Source organism: Thamnophis elegans, chromosome Z, assembly GCF_009769535.1.
Source record: "Thamnophis elegans isolate rThaEle1 chromosome Z, rThaEle1.pri, whole genome shotgun sequence".
In the NCBI taxonomy this organism is placed as follows: Eukaryota; Metazoa; Chordata; class Lepidosauria; order Squamata; family Colubridae; genus Thamnophis; species Thamnophis elegans.
This window is the reverse complement of record NC_045558.1, coordinates 91,667,970-91,686,391: the sequence shown is the minus strand read 5'-3', so window position 1 is coordinate 91,686,391 and position 18,422 is coordinate 91,667,970. Positions and strand designations below refer to the sequence as shown.

At 42.6% G+C, this 18,422-nt stretch overlaps 1 protein-coding gene across 7 annotated transcripts in view; it reads left to right on the top strand.

The window, feature by feature from the left end:
- FAM171A2 (family with sequence similarity 171 member A2) overlaps positions 1–18,422 on the top strand; it is a 58,338-nt gene that overhangs the window by 29,085 nt on the left and 10,831 nt on the right. For 6 of the 7 annotated variants that reach the window (XR_004256816.1, XR_004256813.1, XR_004256815.1 and 3 more), the window contains exons 3-7: positions 1,466–1,558; positions 7,984–8,142; positions 9,061–9,237; positions 16,523–16,639; positions 17,286–17,412. Coding sequence is in view for 3 of the 7 variants with exons in the window: in XM_032234890.1 (XP_032090781.1) it covers positions 1,466–1,558; positions 7,984–8,142; positions 9,061–9,237; positions 16,523–16,639; positions 17,286–17,412 (673 nt within the window). In the remaining 4 variants the exon portion in view is untranslated. The remainder of the gene's footprint in view (positions 1–1,465; positions 1,559–7,983; positions 8,143–9,060; positions 9,238–16,522; positions 16,640–17,285; positions 17,413–18,422) is intronic. The other variant, XM_032234891.1, reaches the window with a different exon arrangement.

Sequence of the window (18,422 nt, the reverse complement as noted above, 5' to 3'; positions counted from 1 at the left end):
ATCAGGGTTAACTTGTAAACAGTGGTGGGTTGCAGGCAGTACGCCCCAGTACAGGCGTACCGGAGCCTGCCAGGAGCACCAGATACCATTCCGGTATGGTGTTCCCGAGGGCCTACCTGCCCGTCCAAGTTCCTTATCGGTCTTTTAAATCTTCAGCACTTCTGCACACGGCGTGTACAGCACCTGTACGATGCTCTGCTGAGCAGCTGGAGTGTTGCAGAGGCTCGAGGAAGCAGTAAGAAACATGTGCACGTCCATGTGATAACGTACCGGTTGGAATGGGATCCGGAACCCACCACTGCTTTCTTCTTTCCTCCTTTCCTAATTCAAGTTTCATTTTTTTGTTCTTTGCTTCAGCTCTATTCATGGATAGTAAATCTGCATTGAGATTAAAGTTAAGTTCAGCCAAAATTATTTCATTCTCCTTGTGATTTTTAGCATTACAGAATCATCAAACCATCACTGTGGTCATATAACACTAATGAGAATAGGTTTTAAGCCATTCATAGTGGCAGAGTGATACCAGAAAAAATAGGTAAGACATTATTGAGGAAATTTTCTGAATCAGTTTTTTAAAACACATTTGCAAATTTTGATTAAAATCCAGGCTGACTCATTATAGAATTGCTCTATTTGAATAGAATATTCAGAACCTATTGTAGATTTAATGAATATTCCTACTCTCTCACTACATTTTTATTAAGCTTTCCCTTTGCCATCAGATTACTGGATCAGTAAATAATTTTCAGTTATTAGATCTGTAAATAATTTATTAGACTGAGAAAATTTATCTGAGAAAAGAGAGAAAACCAAACTTTCCTACTCTGATAAATACTAATAAAAGAGATGGATAAACATAATGCTTCAATTAGCTTTTAAACCAAACCTTATTTTAAAAGTTGTCTTATTTAAATATTTTTGAATTAGTAACATGATGTAGAAAGCAAACCAAAACTGGGAATGATCAGAGCTGGTTGTTAATATCCTATTTCATTGGAAATAAAATTAATATTTGCTGTGATATTTGAACTAATAAATTGTGCTTTGCATTTAGAACAGGCAGCTATATTGTTAGACAACAGTGTCAAACAATGACAGTCACAATGACAGTCACAACAGAGCAGAGAAGCTGAGCCACTTTTCCCTTAATGTCCCTGATTTGGAATTATTGCTCTTAAGGATTGTAGTCAAAGAAAATGAAAAGCAATTAGCAGCTTGTAGCCACAAATTATATTTTGGAAATTTGGATGTTCAATCCATTGTTTACCTAGTGAGAATTCAGTTGAGCCACTGCAAAAGGTTAAGCCAGAAAAGAATGTACACTCTTCTAATTTTTTTTGTCATCTGCCCCCAGCGGAAATCCCTTAGTTATACTATGCTTCAAAGGATAGGTTGTATGTTAGAATTAGCCTCCTTCAAAGGAAAAGGGAGTTTTATATTAATTCAGGTTTTTTTTCCCTTGCAGTCTATGCTTCTGTAAGTCTCTATCTGCTTCCAGAGCGTCCTGCAACACTTATCCTTTATGATGACTTGATACAAATCCTTGTTGGTTCTCCAGGTAGGTCCCAAGATCCATTATGTCCAAAGAAAAAGTAGGGCATTCAGTCACTGCACTGGATTCCACTTAATTGAAATACTGTTTTCTGGAGCAGGACCCGTAGAATACATAGTTGCTGGGATGTAGAAGTTGAGATTCTGAGCCCCAGAATAGGTCACTAAAGCTTTATGCAAGTTCTTAATACTGTTATATTTATATTAAGAACTTGCTAGACAATAGAAAATATGATAGGATAAAGGCTCTTCATCTCTACAAGCTCTGTACCTCCATAGCAACTTAATACCAACTTGTACAAAAAAGAATCTGTTCAAGTGCTTTTGCAGAGACTTTGGGGATAGAAATCTTTAAGATGTGAGTTATTCATTCTGGGTTAAGTAATGGAAGGAGCGAATTGGGCCTTTGCTAAAATCATAAGCAAATGAGTTGAAACCTTCTCAATAGGTCCTGATAGAATCAGGAGCCCATATGATGAGAGTACTGGTAAGTAGGGGATGATAAAATGAGGGTGATGTGTGCTTTCAGCATTCCCATTTAATATTAATACCAATAGCAGATAAATGCATTTTATTTTTCTTGAACATATTCATTTGTCTCCAGCACTTCTAGCAATGTGGCATGTAACAAAGCTCTAGTCTGTAGAAATATATGTGTTAATGAAGTTAGTGAATCCATTTAGTGCTTAAAGGCTACTTGCTACTGCTGAAAATGAGCAATTCATCGATGTGTCTTCTGGCACTGCTTTGAAATAAAACTCCTGACAATATCTCTCCTGAATTTTGAAACAATGAACAAAATGAACACATACAATAAAACAAGAAATGAATTTTCAGTATGCTGATTCCATCTTCAGCAATTAATTTGTATGTGTAAGGATTTTGTATAGTTGCTGCTTATAAAGAACAAATATTGATCAGAAATAAATATGGGTGGCTATTTGAAAATGGTACAATATATGTAAAAGTTAGTTTGTTTAAGCTGTATGTTTCAGTTAATCTCAAAATGAACAGACTTTCATTCACTCTCCATCATGCAGAGGTAAATATGATTTCTTTCTGCAAATTTGAATGCATGCTTACTATTTATGTGCAGTTACAGAATTTTTAAAAAAACCATAAATGTCAGTTGGAGAAATTTAGGCATTCTTTCAATCAACTCTTTTACACCTGTTGGCAAAAGCAACAGCTTTCAAATGTTCCCATAGCCCCCATTCTTTTGAAAATTTTGCCCATTCTTTTTTGCAGAACTCATGTAGCTTAGAAACATTTTTAGATCTCCTTACAAATATCGCACATGTAAGATTCCTGCAAAGATTTTCCATAATATTCAAGTCTAGTAATTATGAACACTATCATAAAACCTTTATTTTTCTTTTCTGTAAGTGCTTCACAGTTTGAATGTCTATTTTGAATCATTGACTTAATGACATTTCCAATTTTTTTCACATGGACCATGAAACATTAGCTTCTAATATACTTGATTTTAGTTGTATTCAGTTTATCCACACGATCTATGCTACTAGCTGCCACAGAACCCGAAAATAGTAACATCTACACTTAACAAGGTATTCATTTATTTAGTTTTTTTCTGTGTTGTTACGGTTGAACAGTTTTTGTTTCTCTGTCCAAACCACTTCAGTGTAAATAATTCAGACTTAACAAGGTTTTCTTTTGTGTGATTTTGAGGATGAGGTCAGGGAATAGGTTTTTTTTTTCCTATCATGTGAATCATGTTGCATAAGATTGTTGTAATGTGGACTCGTGGATAACTATTTCAGTTAAACCAGGGGTTTCAAACTTGATTTCATTGAGAGCCATATCGGGGTTGTGTTTGATCTTGGGAGTTGGGGTGGACATGGCCAGGGTGGGTGTGACCAGCTTGACATCACTCATGTTGGAGGCACCTGTGGTGGCCCAGGCGAGGCTGGGGGGGGGGATCCATTTTATCCAGCGGAGAAAGGTGAGACCAGGGAGAGCACCAAACCCTTGTCCTCCAGAGAGGCCTCACCGTCCCTCAGGCGACGCTGAGGACCCCTAGACAGTGGTGCAGGTTGTCCTAGGCAGTGGAGGGTAAGCGCTCAACCTGGCCTTCATGCTTCCTAGGCACCAGGATTCCACAGCCCAGCCCCGCTGCCCCGAGGGGATGCCTGGCTGCGCTTGCCTCCTCCTTAAGGCTGCTGCTGCTGTTCTTGCTCACCCTGTCCAAGTTGCTCATGTGTGAGGGAGGGAGGGTCAGAGGGAGGCCCACTTCCTCTCCACTGAGGATGCTTTGTAACCAAAGCATCCTCAGTGATAGAATGGGAGGCCACCAGGAGAGGTCAGGAGGAGGATACAAGGGGATACAAGGCGAAAGGGCAGCAGGGCTGCTGGTGACCAAATGCTAAACAGGCTAAACCTTCCTTCCTTCCTTTGCTTCTTTTTCCTTCCCTCTTCATTCTTTCTTCTTCCTTCCACTCTTTCATTCTTTTTCCTTCCTTGCTCTCCTCCCATCTGCCCCCCCCCCCCTTTTTGTCTTTTCTCTTTCCCTTTCTCCTTTTCTGTCCCTACTTGGATGCTCTAATGGAAAAGGAAAAACATTTCTTTTTGGTTTTGTTTTGCTTTCAGTTTGTTCTGCAGCACTGTTAGCCCTCTGGCAGCAGTGAAAACCGACCTTGAAGGACTCACCCACCCAACCTCCATTCTCGTTGGCAGAGGGCTGTAGGAGGCCGTTGTGGCCAAAAACAGTGCTAGCAGAGGCATCGCGGGCTGGTCCTTTGCTGTTTCCAGGTTGGGCCTGTGGGCCAGATCTAAGCACCCCATGGGCCAGGTCCAGCCTGGGGCCCTTGACTTTGACAGCCCTGAGTTAAACTATTCAGCAAGTCATTTACAGTGATCTGCAGGTTCTGTTTATCAGTTTGGGATCAGTTCTAGTAGAAGTTTCTTTTGATCTTCTGGATTTCCTGCAGTAACTTCTGGTCTTCTGAAATTTCCTTTAGTTCCTTCAATAATTTCAATTTCTCACAGTTGAAATTGTTAGCAGGAAATATTTAGATATTGTTTTTAAACCTGTCTACTTTGTTAGACTGATTTATCTTGGATTTCACTGTTCACCCTTTGAAGGACCCTATGGTTGTTGTTAAAAGAAGATAGAACAATAAGTGATAACCTTAAAGGTTGGAAGAGTCACATATTCATTGATTTGTTAAACTCTTCTCCTGGCTAATTGTAGATCTAGTAAGACAACAACTTTTATGGATTTTATTGACAACTTTACAGGGATCAATTGGAAGAGTACTAAAATTTCTGCATCTGCTTGGTTCGGTTTTCTTATTTTGAATCTGTAAACAATTGCACATAAGCTTCTGTTCCAATTTGCAGAAAAATGTAGTGTTTAACTTTGTTTCATGTACAGGTAGTCCTCAACTTACACCCATTAGTGTAGTGACCATTCAAAGTTACAATGGCACTGAAAACAAGGTGACTTATGTCTGTCTGTTTTTCCACACTTACAGCCATTGCAGTATCCCCATGTTTACATGATCAAAATTTGGACACTTCGGCAACTGGCTCATATTTATGAGGGTTGCAGTTGTGACCATATGACAAGTACAGTCAATGGATTTCACTTAACAGTATATTACTAACTAATGTTATGTACTGATCCAGTTAACAACTGTGACAAGAAAGATCATAAAATGGAGCAACAAACCCTTAACTGTTTTTGCTTGGCAACAGAAATGTTGGGCTCAATTATGGTCATAAATCAAGGAGGTTGTATCATCTTTTGAGCACTTCGGGGTTCATTGAAACATACAGCTTAGCTCTAGTTTCATATAAAGTCTCCGTATTTCAGGAATTATGCAAACATAAACAAGCTCATCCTTTGTATTAAATTATGACTTTAAATTTGATTTCAAATTTCAATTGAAAAGTGATATACTAATTTCTTGCCCGATTCTGACAATTATTGATTTTATTTTTGGGGAAGATGTAATTTATTTGTCATTTCAGGAAATCATAATACCACAAAGTTTGAGAACCTCTGCAGTTTTTTATGCTGGGCTGATATATACAAATACAATGCATATAGTCTCATTTATTTAAATTATCTAGGAATCTGGAGACTGGTAATAGATAATTAATAAACCTTTGTTGTATGTAATTGATACATTTAAAGCAGGCAAAGTAAAAATAGAATACTTTATTTGGCCAAGTGTGATTAAGCGCACAAAGAATTTGTCTCTTGTGCAGAAGCTCTCAGTGGACAGGTAAAGCAACAGAATGATGATGATCAATATAATAATACCAAAAGAAGGGAGAATAAAGAAGATAACAATAAGGGTAAATAAAACTGCTACAGCCATATTACATGGGTAAAAATACATAGACATTAGACAGCACTGTGAGAATTAGGTGTTCAACAGACTGAACACCTGAGGAGGGAAATGTCTGTATATAGTTGTTTTGGCCTAAAATACCTGAGGGGAGGAGTTGAAACAGTTTATGTCCAGGATGTGAGGGGTTTGCAGATACGTTCTCAGTCCTCCTTCTGACCAAAGCAATATATAAATCTTCTATGGGAGGCAGGCTGGTTGCAATTATTCTTTCTGCAATCTTAACTATTCACTGGAGTCTGTACTTTTTCTGTTTGGTTTCTGTACCAAACCAAACAATTATAAAAGTACAAATGACAGGCTCAATAATTCCTCTGTAAAACTGTATCAACAGCTCCTGGGGCAGTCTGAACTTCCTGAGTTCACACAGCAAGAACATTCTTTGTTGTTAATGATGGTTCTAATGTTAAGTGTCCATTTCAAGTACTGGGAGATTATAGAACCCCAAAATTTGAAGGACTCTATGCTGTCAAATATGGTAAGAAATTATAAAATAGAAGGGCTCCTTCTAAAATACACTCTCATTAGCATATTAAGCTCTAGATTGTTATGCCTGCACCACAGGTCCAATTATTCAATCTCCCAACTAAATGCAGACTCATCACCATCTTGAATAAGGCTAATGACCATAGTATTATCTGCAAACGTTAGTACTTTAACATAGAGTTCCCTTGAGATACAGTCATTGGTATATTTAGGGAGCAATGGAGCAAGCACACAGCTCTGAGGGGCACCTGTATACGAGATATAATTTACCCTAGCCTCACAAATTATTATTAAAACAAATTATTTACCTACAACTATGAGCAGGTACAGAAAGCTGGATCAATTTAGAGTAGAGAATTTCTGGAATGATTTCCCAAAGGTACTTCTACAGCTCTGGAGAAACTTCTTGGCTGAGAAGCGGAGTGTCTTCAAAGAAAAACAAGGAACTCCAGTTGCTTCTTGAAAAAGCACCTTTGAGATAACCATGACTTGGATGACAGAGAATCTCCATAAACATTCTGAAATGATGGTATTGAATGCTAAGCTGAACACAAAATACATAGGAACCTGGAGATTCAAGATGCTGCAGAATTTAATATAATTACTTCTTGGCAGCATCATTTGCTGACCTAATTGCTTGGTAGGCAAACTACAGAAAGTCCCTGGCTGATAACAGTTCATTTAATGACCATTCAAAGCTACAACAGCACTAAAAATGTGCTGTTTTTCATACTTACAATATTGTTGCATCCCCATGGTTATGTGATCAAAATTCAGACACTTGGCAACTGACCCGTGTTTATGATTGTTGCAGTGCATATTTATGATGGCTGCAATGTCCCGGGGCCACATGATCAACTTGTGCCACTTGTGACAAGCAATGTCAAAGAGCAAGTCAAATTCACTTAACAACCGTGTTAATAACTGAAGTGATTCACTTAACCAATGTGGCAAGAAAGGTTGTAAAATCGGCCAAAATTCACTTATCATATATTTTACTTAACAACAGAGAATTTGGGTTCAATTGTGGTTGTAATGTATTATCATGATATTACCACCTTTGTTGTCATCTTTGCCATTAAAGCATATGGAACTATTCAAAGCCTTTCCTGTTTTCCAGGACCTTGCTACTACCTGCCTGGCTGCAACCAATAAGAAAACTATCAAGTCTTTATGTTTCAAGGTGTTATTTGGATTTTCAAAAAAACTTAGTAAGGGCAACTTGGGATCTAATATTATGATCTGGGTCATAATCTATTCTATTTTGTATAAATTTTGTTTTAAAAGCTGAACAGTTTTATAAGATCGTATAAAAATTTAGTTCAAAAAGGCCGAACATATAGATAATCTATTTATTTATGTTTTCTCCAACACATAGGGGTTATACTAGAATCAGAATTTATTGAAGGCTGAATCTTAAGAGTTAATGACCAAACATTTATGGATACCTTCTTGAGTTATTGCACTGCAAATTTATGTATTAAGGTACAGCATCAAAGAGTAAGGATTCTATGGTCTTTTATGAATACTGCCCAGTTAGACCAGAAGATTTAAGTATTGATCATTGCAGGAGCTAAGAGCCAGCCATGGGCACAGTTCCAGCGCAAATCTGCTCGCCTGTCCCGCAGTTCCACCTACAGCCAGCTTTCAGCCACTTTGACTGCCGCCAGTGGTGGGCCAGACATGAGAGGGTTCCCGTCCTTCATCGGGGCTGAAAGTAATGGCAGTGGTAAGGGGCCATCATGAAATGTGGGATAGGGAGGGGTGGAGCATTAAGGCTACCCATTATATTACAGCTTGTCTCTGACACCAGATTTGGAGATATGAAATATATATTTAATTAGTTTATTGTTGATGTATTGAGGATGGGAGAAAGAGATATTTGTTACTAATAACAACCCCAGTCAGTCGAGGTCTTCTTTACTTTCATGTCCTTTATATCTGAGTTTGGGATGTTCGGCTACAGAGTTCCAACTGAGCAGGCATTTATACTGCCATCATCTGTCCTTGAATAGGAAGATTCCCCACTGCCATCTTGAATATGGAACAGAACATCAAATCCCCTTTACTCTGGAATAAGTTATTAAATAAATTGTAATCTATAACCAGTCCCAAATGGAAGTATAAGAAACAAAGTAAAGACTTGAAAGAATAATGTAATTGCTATGAATTATATGAGGTTGAAACCCAGCATTCAGCAATCTATAAAAATCTGAATGAGCACATATCCATCAAGCTAACACAATAAATTAAATAACTCTCATGCAATTAACTAAATGTTATCTTCCAACTTTGCCAGCATTCGGTAGTTTGGACTTGAATCTTTAGCCCGGTCACATGAATTTTGTTTTCTTAAGTGCCCAATTCCTGCAAGGCCTCCAAGCACAGCTCACTGAGAACAAATGAAACTTTCCCTCCCTCTGAATTCCATCTCCTCCCCCCCTCAGTTTTTTTTATAGAGTATATATATTTAACAATATATGATTATAATTAAAAATCATTTTAATCTATAACAATTCAAACATTACTCTGTGCACAGAATAGTATCTTTTGGATTTTGTCTCTTGAAAATGCATATCCAATGTATATGTAGCTGTGGGGCCTCTGGGGATGTGAGAGTCATTATTTCTTAATTCTCTTTGTACAGCTAGTAATACTTGGTTGGAGTTGGTGCCTATTGTTGCAGTCAGCGTTCACCTCTTCACTGCAAATAGCACAGAAGTCCAGCTTTCTGGCTCAGTCCACCTCTCCATCCCACTGCCATTTGACACAGCTGCTGTAGCAAGTACCAGTGTGCCAGCCTGGCGCTTTGACCTCAAGAGCGGTGAGTGGTGAAATGCTTGTGAATTGTTTTTTTAATGATTTGATCATTATTGTTTCTCCAGCTGATGGCGTATGAGGATCCAGAATTGGGTTGTTCAATCCTTATTTGCCCAAAAGACTGAGTCAGAATTGAAGCCATGCCTCCAGCTTCCCCTGCTGACTCCCAATTCTGACTCAGTCTTCTCCAAAAAGAGATGTAATTTTCATTGCTGTGAGTTGAAAATTGGTTTGTAGAGTTAGTTTGGTTTAAGGTTATTTTTTCTGGTTTTTAATGTTGTTATCTGAGTGGAGGGTATTGAACTTGGCTCACCGTTTTTTTCCACCTGGTTGCTGCTCACCTAGTGAAGCACTTGGACTGGGTTCCTGTGGAGGTCTCTAGGCTCTTCGTAGGAAAGCAGCTGGCTGTGCCGGCTATCGGAGCTCTATTTGCGGCTCTTTTCGGCTTAATGATTGATTGATGACTCGTGAGTGCACCAGAGAGGCTCCCTGCGTTACCGCTGGTTCTCAGGGGCTGCAGCGGGTGGTTGATTGAGCTACTGAAGCGCCGGCACCTCCATGTGGCAACAGAAGCACAGAACAGCAGGAGGGCGCGATCGGCACTGGCTTGCCTTGTAGAGAGCAGCTGATCTGGGCGTTCTCGGGGCCATTCACTCTCCAGAAGCATTGAAGCATTGAAGCTGCTTCCTCATAAGTATGGGGCCCTGGGATGGCCATTTTGGAAGAGCTTTTTGGGCAATGGCCATCTTGGGAATGACCTCATGGTGATGGCCATTTTGTTGGTGGCCATGAGGCAGTGGCCATTTTGATTGGAGCTCCGATGGGTCACATGGTCAGCAGCCATTTTATTTTCCCTTTTCTCAATGCACGAGGCTCATTGTGACTGCTGGCTGCTGTGAGAACAGTCGCAGATTGCTGAGCTGTTGCCGAACCGAGCAGAGTCAGGTTTTAGAGCACAGTGTCTTGTACCATTGCCATGGCTAATTCCCCCGGTGAGAGCAATTCTCGGGTGGCTTCTGTAGCTTCCTTGAAGAGCTCCAAGAAGAGAAAGTGTTCCTCACTGGATCCTCCTCCACCGGTGAAACAAGATTCCTCCAGGCAGGGAAGTAAAGGGGATGGGGAAAAGTCCAGACAGGGAGATGGAGATAAGGCCCCTTTGTCATCAGTAAGATCCCCCCCTACTCCTAAGGGCTGCTCCACTTTCTCCCTCCCCCTCTCCTCTAAGACTATCTGGATCTCCAAGGGCCAGTTCCATCTCACCTCCACTTTCAGAGATAGAGGACAAGGAAGGCGCATGCCATCTGTTTACAAGTGTTGCGCCTGTCCCTGAACCAGGCCACAAGCGCCAGCTGGCACCCAGGCCTGGGCCTAGTCATGCAATTGGTGAATTTGATGATTTGCCTGATAACATTCAATCTCTTATTCATCAAGCCATTGCACATGGCATAACTCTCCAGGGTTGTTCCTCTGACCAGGCGAATGCAGAACTGATGGAGGCCAAGCACAGACGTGTCCAGGATCTGGTTGCTCGCCCTGACAGGGCGCAGAGAGAGGTTTCTCCTTCGTTCAGGAGCGAGGTTTCCATCTAGGAAGATGAGGAGCAAAAGAAGACGGAGCTTTCTGATGATGAAAGTTTGGCACCGGATGTCCCAGCTTTTGCCGGTTTGTTTCCTCCTAGTTTGTTTCATTCCTTGCTATTTAAAGCCAGGAGTACGGCGGCTTTGGAGACGGAGGCTGACAAGCAGAAGGAGAAGGAGCCCGTAGTCGAGGCTTCGACTTCCAAGGCAGCACTAAAGAAAAAGCACTTCTTTATGGAACCCGCAGCGCGGAAGGAGGAGATCCCTGTGCTGAAACTGTTTCTGGACATAATTCAGAAGCAGTGGGCCAAGCCAGGTACTTTCCCCACCCCGGGTGGGAATGACAGATACTTCTATAATATGAAGCCTGATTTCTCCCAGGCGTTACAGGTTCTGGAGGTGGATGCTCCTGTGGCCACCCTGGCATCACCCACATCCATGATGGCAAGTGATGTGGAGGACAACCTGAAGGTGGAAGATAAGAGGACTGAACTGGCATTGCGTAAGACCTTCCTGGCGGCAACGTGGGCGATTAAGGCCGCCTCTTCTGCATCCTTCAGATGCTATGCCGCGCTACACTGATGTGGTTTGAACAAATGCAGGAGCGTGTTCCGGCGCACGATGTGAGACTGCTTCAGGACATCAGCAAGGTCATTGCTGCAACCCAGTTTTCAGCTGATGCGACCTTGAACATCGCTAAGTTTGCCCCCAGGGCACTTTCTTCCTCTGTTTCAGCTAGGCGGATGGTGTGGCTCTGGAATTGGCAGGCAGAAGCCAAAGCAAAGTGGAAGCTGGCTGCTAGCCCGTATGCGGAGAAGAAGCTGTTTGGCGAGGTTCTGAACCCAATTCTTATTGAGGATAAGAACAAACGTAAGGTTTTGCCTGTCACGATTAAGAAGCAGGAACACAAGTACACACCATATACATGCAGGGTGCCCTATAGGGGTACCGACACGGACTATCATTGTCAACCTAGAGGTTTTCAGCCACATCAGGACAGGGGGCAGGATAGGTCTTCCTACAGGGATAGGTCATGATTTCAGCCCCAGAGTAAGCGGCCCTTTCGGGGGGGGGGCAGATGCCCCTTCTGCCAGAATAAATGAGCAGGTTTGGACAGCTCCCATTGGTGGTCGGTTGGCATTGTTTGCCGACCAATGGGAGAGTATTATATCGGATCTCTGGGTCCTTAATACAGTAAAATTTGGCCTACGACTGGAATTCCTTTCCGTCCCCCCTAATTCTTTTCGTACATTCACATTTTCCAAGTGTGCGCTTAAGAGACAGCTCATGTGCCAAGCGATCGACCATCTGGTGGAGATCCAGGTGGTCGAAATGATCCCTCAGGAGGACTGGGGCAGGGTTTTTTATTCTAACCTCTTTGTGGTTCTGCAGTCCACAAAGGTGATTCTTGACCTTAAAAGGTTGAACCGCTACCTAGTATACAAACGGTTTAAGATGGCCTCCCTTCATTCCATTCTGGAAGATATCAGGGAAGGTGACTACTTAGCTTCCATTGATTTGGCGAAGGCCTATCTTCATATATCAATTTTCCACGAACACAGGAAATTCCTTAGGTTTTCCTACGTTTTCCCTTTTGGACTGGCTTCGGCTCCCAGGACTTTCACAAAGGTCCTGGCGTCCCTAACGGCTCACCTAAGAATGGTTCCCATCAGACTTCATTACTATTTAGATGATATTCGCCTCCAGGCAGAGTCGCCGGAGCGGTCCCTTCAAGATCTTGGCCTGACAGTGGAAACCCTGCAGAGGTATGGGTTCTCGGTAAATTTCCAGAAGAGCCATATGCGACCTTCTAACAGACTGTTACATTTGGGTGCAGTCATAAATTCCTCCTCTGGCATGGTCTTCCTGTCCAGGATTGCAGGACTAGTCTAGTGAATCTAGTGAAACAGATGCAGAAGGAAAGGCGTGTGCCCATTGTCACCTTGTCCCAGTTGCTAAGAAAGATGATTTCTTGTATAGATCTGGTTCCCTAGGCGAAGCTCCATGCTAGAACTCTCCAATGGTTTCTGCTCCCATACCAAAAGAGCAAACACGGTGACTCTACTTTTCAGGTTCGAATGCCCCACCCAAGTGAGACTCTCCTTAAAGTGGTGGATTTCCGAAGCATTGGCTAAGTCGGGGGGGGGTGTTTAGGAAGCCAGAGATGCTCACTCTGACCATGGATGCGAGCCTTTATGGCTGGGGGGCGTTGCTGGGGACACAGCTGGCCCAGGATCGCTGGTCTCCTTTGGATCTTAAACATAACATAAACTGGCTGGGGCTGCAAGCGGCTCATCTGGCCCTTCAACACTTTCAGGGCCTTGTAGAGCAAAGACATGTCCTACTTCTGACAGAAAATGTGGCTACGAAGGCACATGTAAACAGACAGAGAGAGACTCACTCCAGAGCCCTCTGTATGAAATATCAGCGCCTGGGCCATTGGGCAGAGAGGCACCTGTTGCCCATCAAGGCAGAGCACATATCCGGGGACATCAGTCACCAAGTGGACTGGCTCAGCAGGATCACAGTGGAGCAGACGGAGTGGCAGCTGGATCCGGAGCTGTTCGAGGAGATTTGCAGGAGATTCGGATGGCCAGAGGTGAACCTATTCGCGTTTCCAAAAAACGCCCAGCTCCTCAGGTTTTTCACATGGTTCCCGACTCAGGGAGCAGAGGGGAGCAGTGCCTTACGCAGCAAGTGGTCCCGGGGCTTGTTTTACATGTTTCCCCCATTTCCACTGATCCCAGGGGTGCTGGGAAAGATAGTGCAGGAGGGGGCGGAAGTAATCATGGTTGCTCTGTATTGGCCATGCAGGCCTTGGTTTGTGGACCTCTTAGGTCTGTCCATTGCCAAACCCTGGAGGATCCCGCAAGAGAAGATCTCCCTTCACCAGGGGGACCTGGTCCATCTGGAGCCTCAGTGGCCCCAGTTGACCACCTGGTATTTGAAAGGGAGATCTTGAGGGAGGCAAGGTTCTCCTTGTGGGTGATACAAATCATCATGGCTTCTAGGTGCCCAGTGACGTCCAGGATTTACAACGCCACATGGTCCACTTTTTGTGATTGGTGCTGTAAGCCGCATGTGGACCCCAAACGTCCCTCACTCCCTAATATTCTGGAATTCCTCCAGGACGGGTTGGAAAGGGGATTGGCCCATAACACGCTTCGGAGACAAGTCTTGGCCCTGTCAACTGTCCTGGTCCTGGACGGTTGGGAGAGCCTGGGCCGTCATCTGGTGGTGAAGAGGTTTCTAAAAGGGGCGGTTAACTTACGGGCCCTAGTAGTTCACAGGTTCCCAACTTGGGATTTGTCCATGGTTCTCCTGGTTCTTGTGGATCTCCCCCTTTGAACCTCTGAGGACCGTTTCCTTGCAGTTCCTTAACCTGAAGGTGGTCTTCTTGGTCGCCATCACATCTGCAAGAAGGATCTCCAATCTGGGTGCTCTCTGTATCAGGGAGGATACAAAAGTATTTTTCAGCCTAACACGGGTGTGTTGAGGCTTGATCCTGTTTTTATCCCTAAGATAAATTCCTATTTTCATAGGGCCCACGAGCTAATTCTTCCAGATTTTTGTCCCAATCCCACTCATAGGAAGGAGAAATCGTTGCACAAGCTGGACATGCGGAGATCCCTCCGTATTTACATAAGAGGACGCCCCCCCCAGGAAGATGGAGGCGCTATTTGTCTCTTTCCAGCCTTCTGCCATTGGGTCAAGGGTGTTCCCCTCTACCATTGGGCATTGGTTGAAGGCTTGTATTTCCTGAGCCTATGAGGCGAGAGGTAAGCCAGTGCCACAGGGGATAATGGCTCATTCAACTAGAAGTGCGGCCACAAGGGCCACATGGAACACTCAGGCTTCGATTGGGGATATTTGCAGAACTGCGACATGGATTTCCCCATCACCTTTTATTAAGCATTATACATTGGATGCTTTTGTATCCGCTGAGGCATCCTTTGGGCGTCGGGTGCTGCAGGGAGTTCATGCTCCCTTGGGTACCACGGACTAGTGAGTACCCACCCTAGGGACTGCCGCTTTGGTATCTCCCACTTCTGGACCCTCCTGCGCCATCATCTGGAGAAGAACATTGGTCCTACCTGAATGTTCTTCTCAGTGTGGCGCAGGACGATCCAGATCCCTCCCTTCTTTGTTATTTAGTTAGGTCTATGTCCCTGGCTATTAATGCTGAAGGCAGGGCCTGCTCTTCTTTTGTTTACCTAGTTGGAGCTGCGCCTCGTCAGAATTGGAAGTCAGCAGGGGAAGCTGGAGGCGTGGCTTCAATTCTGACTCAGTCTCTTGGGCAAATAAGGATTGAACAACCCATTTCTGGGCCATCCTGCACCATGCTGAGAAGAACGTTACAAACATATGAAGCAAGGAACAATACTGTTTGTAAAAATAGAGGCTTTGGCAGGAAGCACACTGAGTGATTAAGAGGATCTAAACATCCTCTCCTTCACCCATAGAAGCAAGTTTTCTGCAGGATCATAAAATTTGCAAGTGCGCCTGGAAAACATTAGGAAATTGGGCTGGCACCATGCCTATAAAAACTAAATGTGATGTGGAAAAAAGACAATGACATTGATGGAAGTGTTTTACTGTAATAGTATAGAGGAATAGGCTCCTGGTGCAGATCTTATAATAAAGGTAAAGGTTCCCCTTGCATATATGTGCTAGTCATTCCCGACTCTAGGGGGCGGTGCTCATCTCCGTTTCAAAGCCAAAGAGCCGGTGTTGTCCGAAGACGTCTCCGTGGTCATGAGGCTGGCATGACTAAACGCTGAAAGTGCACAGAACGCTGTTACCTTCATATCAAAGGTGTTTCCTCTTTTTCTACTTGCATTTTTTACCTGCTTTTGAACTGCTAGGTTGGCAGAAGCTGGGACAAGTAACAGGAGCTCACTCTGTTACGCGGCGGTAGGGATTCAAACCACCGAACTGTTACCTTTCTGATCGACAAGCTCAATGTCTTAGCCACTGAGCCAATGGGTCCCTTGACAGATCTTATAATACAAACCTGTAATAATAAAGGCGGGAGGTCACATCTTCATGTATTCTTTTCCTTTATCTTACTTTTTCTTTTTTCTTGCACTTTTTATTCTTTTTTTTCTATTCTTTTTCTTTAAGTTTAGTTTGTATTGTACCTCAGTCTTCCAATCCAGAATTGATATGCTATATATGTTTTATTTCTATAATGCCCTCTAAACTGAGCTCATTTTTTTTGTTTACCCCTATGCTAGCAGTATAAGCAAAACGCTGTCTGTTCAATATCAGACAGCAGCATTGTTCAATGCTGTTTGGTATAGGGATAGGCAAGGTCAGTCAAGGTCTCCTAGCCTCTTTCGGGTTAGGGGTTAGGTTAGGTTAATGCTGAAGTGCTGAAGGTATTAAATGAAATGATGGTTAGAGTTAATTCTGAAGTTATTAAGTGAAATGATGGTACTAGAATTTCAGCTAGGGGAGATATTTTGAAATCCACATCATGTTTTTAGGTTGCTTATTCCCTATCCCAATGTTATGTTTCTTGTGTACACACTAGGTATGGCACAATACAGATACTGATTACAATATTATAATGTACCCATATATATGCTCCTGAATAATTTTGATTAGGAGGGGTTGGGGGGTTTGTGCTGGTGAATAGTTCTCTTTCTTTCAGGTTATTCAGATAGCCTTTTTAATTATTTCAGATTCAGTCATATACTCTCTTCTTAGGGCTTTGGATCCGGAATGGAACTGGACTCATCCGCAAGGAGGGAAATCAGCTGTACTGGACATTTGTATCTCCACAGTTGGGCTACTGGGCGGCTGCTATGCTGTCTCCTATATCAGGTAAAATAGCCAAAGTCTCTGAGAAGTAAACTGATCTCAGTGTACACAATGTTTTGTGGTTTTTTTTGGCCTATCTGGTATCACAATATGAGGAAGATTAACATGTTGGATCAATTATCAATTAGGAGAAATTTTGCTAAGCCCAGAGAGAATCTTGCTTCCTGTTGCAATAAACTGCCAAGAGCTTGATACTGGTGGGAATTGTTTTGGGGTGTGGCATTTTTTGGATTGTAATTTCTAGAGCAACTCTCAGTTTGAGTGGAATGTTTTTCTTCTAGCTTTGGGATACATGCCTTCTCCAGTTCATAAGTGGACGTAATATCATGACACAAACACAAAAGGGGTGGGGGCTTAACATGCAACACTGTGTTAATTATTCACCGCCACCCCCTCCAATCTTTTCTACAGATAAATTTGCCACAGGAAGATCTTATTCTCTAAATCTTTTGATGCTTTGGTCTTTTAAATTGTTGTTTATGTTATTTTAATTAAACTGCATTTTTTTAAAAAATCAATGCAATTGTAAGCCATCCAGAGAAATTTAAAGGACTTTATATAGAGATTCTCATAATAGATAGCAAATACTGTTTCCAAGTCAAGTGAAAAAGGCCCATACTATCTAATCATAAAAGATGCTTCTTTGCAGGGCTCGGAACTTCAACAGCAGGAATTAAAGATATTGCTACCTACCATACTATTTTTCTAGTTACTATCTTGGGTGCCCTGGCATTGCTGGTTCTCATTTTGCTCTGCCTGCTTATCTACTATTGCAGGTAAGTTCCACTCTTTCTTTTGTGTCTCTTTCTGCCCCACCACTTGTTTTTAACTTGAGCCCACTTCTAAAACCATTTTTCATAATCTTACTAAGCATTAGTACTTTAACCAAGGCTTACTTATTGCAAATTATTTCATTTCATTTGGATATTGTTATAGTCACTTTATTTGAATTACTGCAGTAATTGATTCTGAGTCCATGAGATGTGTATCCCCTGTTTCCACCTAAACTTAGGTATTACAACTGCCCACCAGCAGAAAAATCAGCATCATAGAATGTTTACTTCTGGGAGTTTCGGGCAGGGTTTTTTGAAACCAACACACTCCTGCATGCAATTAGTTGGGACAATGTGTAGGCATGGCAGCTGAACTGAGGGTTGCATGATTCCTTTGGAATTTGGACAGCTGTTCCAAACACTTTGACACCAGTCACTGGACAATGTCAAGCAGTCTTTGTGGCTAATTAGTAATGCATCAGCTTCTTTCCTATCCTCATCTCCAAGGCCCATTTTCTTCAACCTTGGCCTTTCTTGCCATATTTTACTTAAATTAAAAGGTTTCAAACTTTTTCAGGCATAGAACTCCTGTACATGCTATAAATATGTACCATATTTTTCATACTATAAGACGCACCGGACCATAAGATGCACATTAGCTTTAGAGGAGGAAAACAAGGGGAAAAAACCTGCTTCTGCCTCCCAGCATCCATCCAGTATTCATCTGGCTAGCATCCTTGCAGCAAACAGCAAACATCCTGGTTAGCTACCCCAGCACGTAGCTCATCATGACTCCACTCCATTGCACCCACCATCGGACAACTGAGCTGAGCTGCTGCTGCCACTGAGAAATGCGGGAGCCTTTGCTGCCAAGCAGCTGATTGGCAGTTAAATTGGCCTCCCAGAATACTGTCTATCAGCTGTTCTAAGCCGGGAGGCTAATCCAACCACTAATCAGCCGCTTGGCAGCAAAGACTCCAGTGTTCCTCAGCAGCGACGAATGAAAGCAGCAG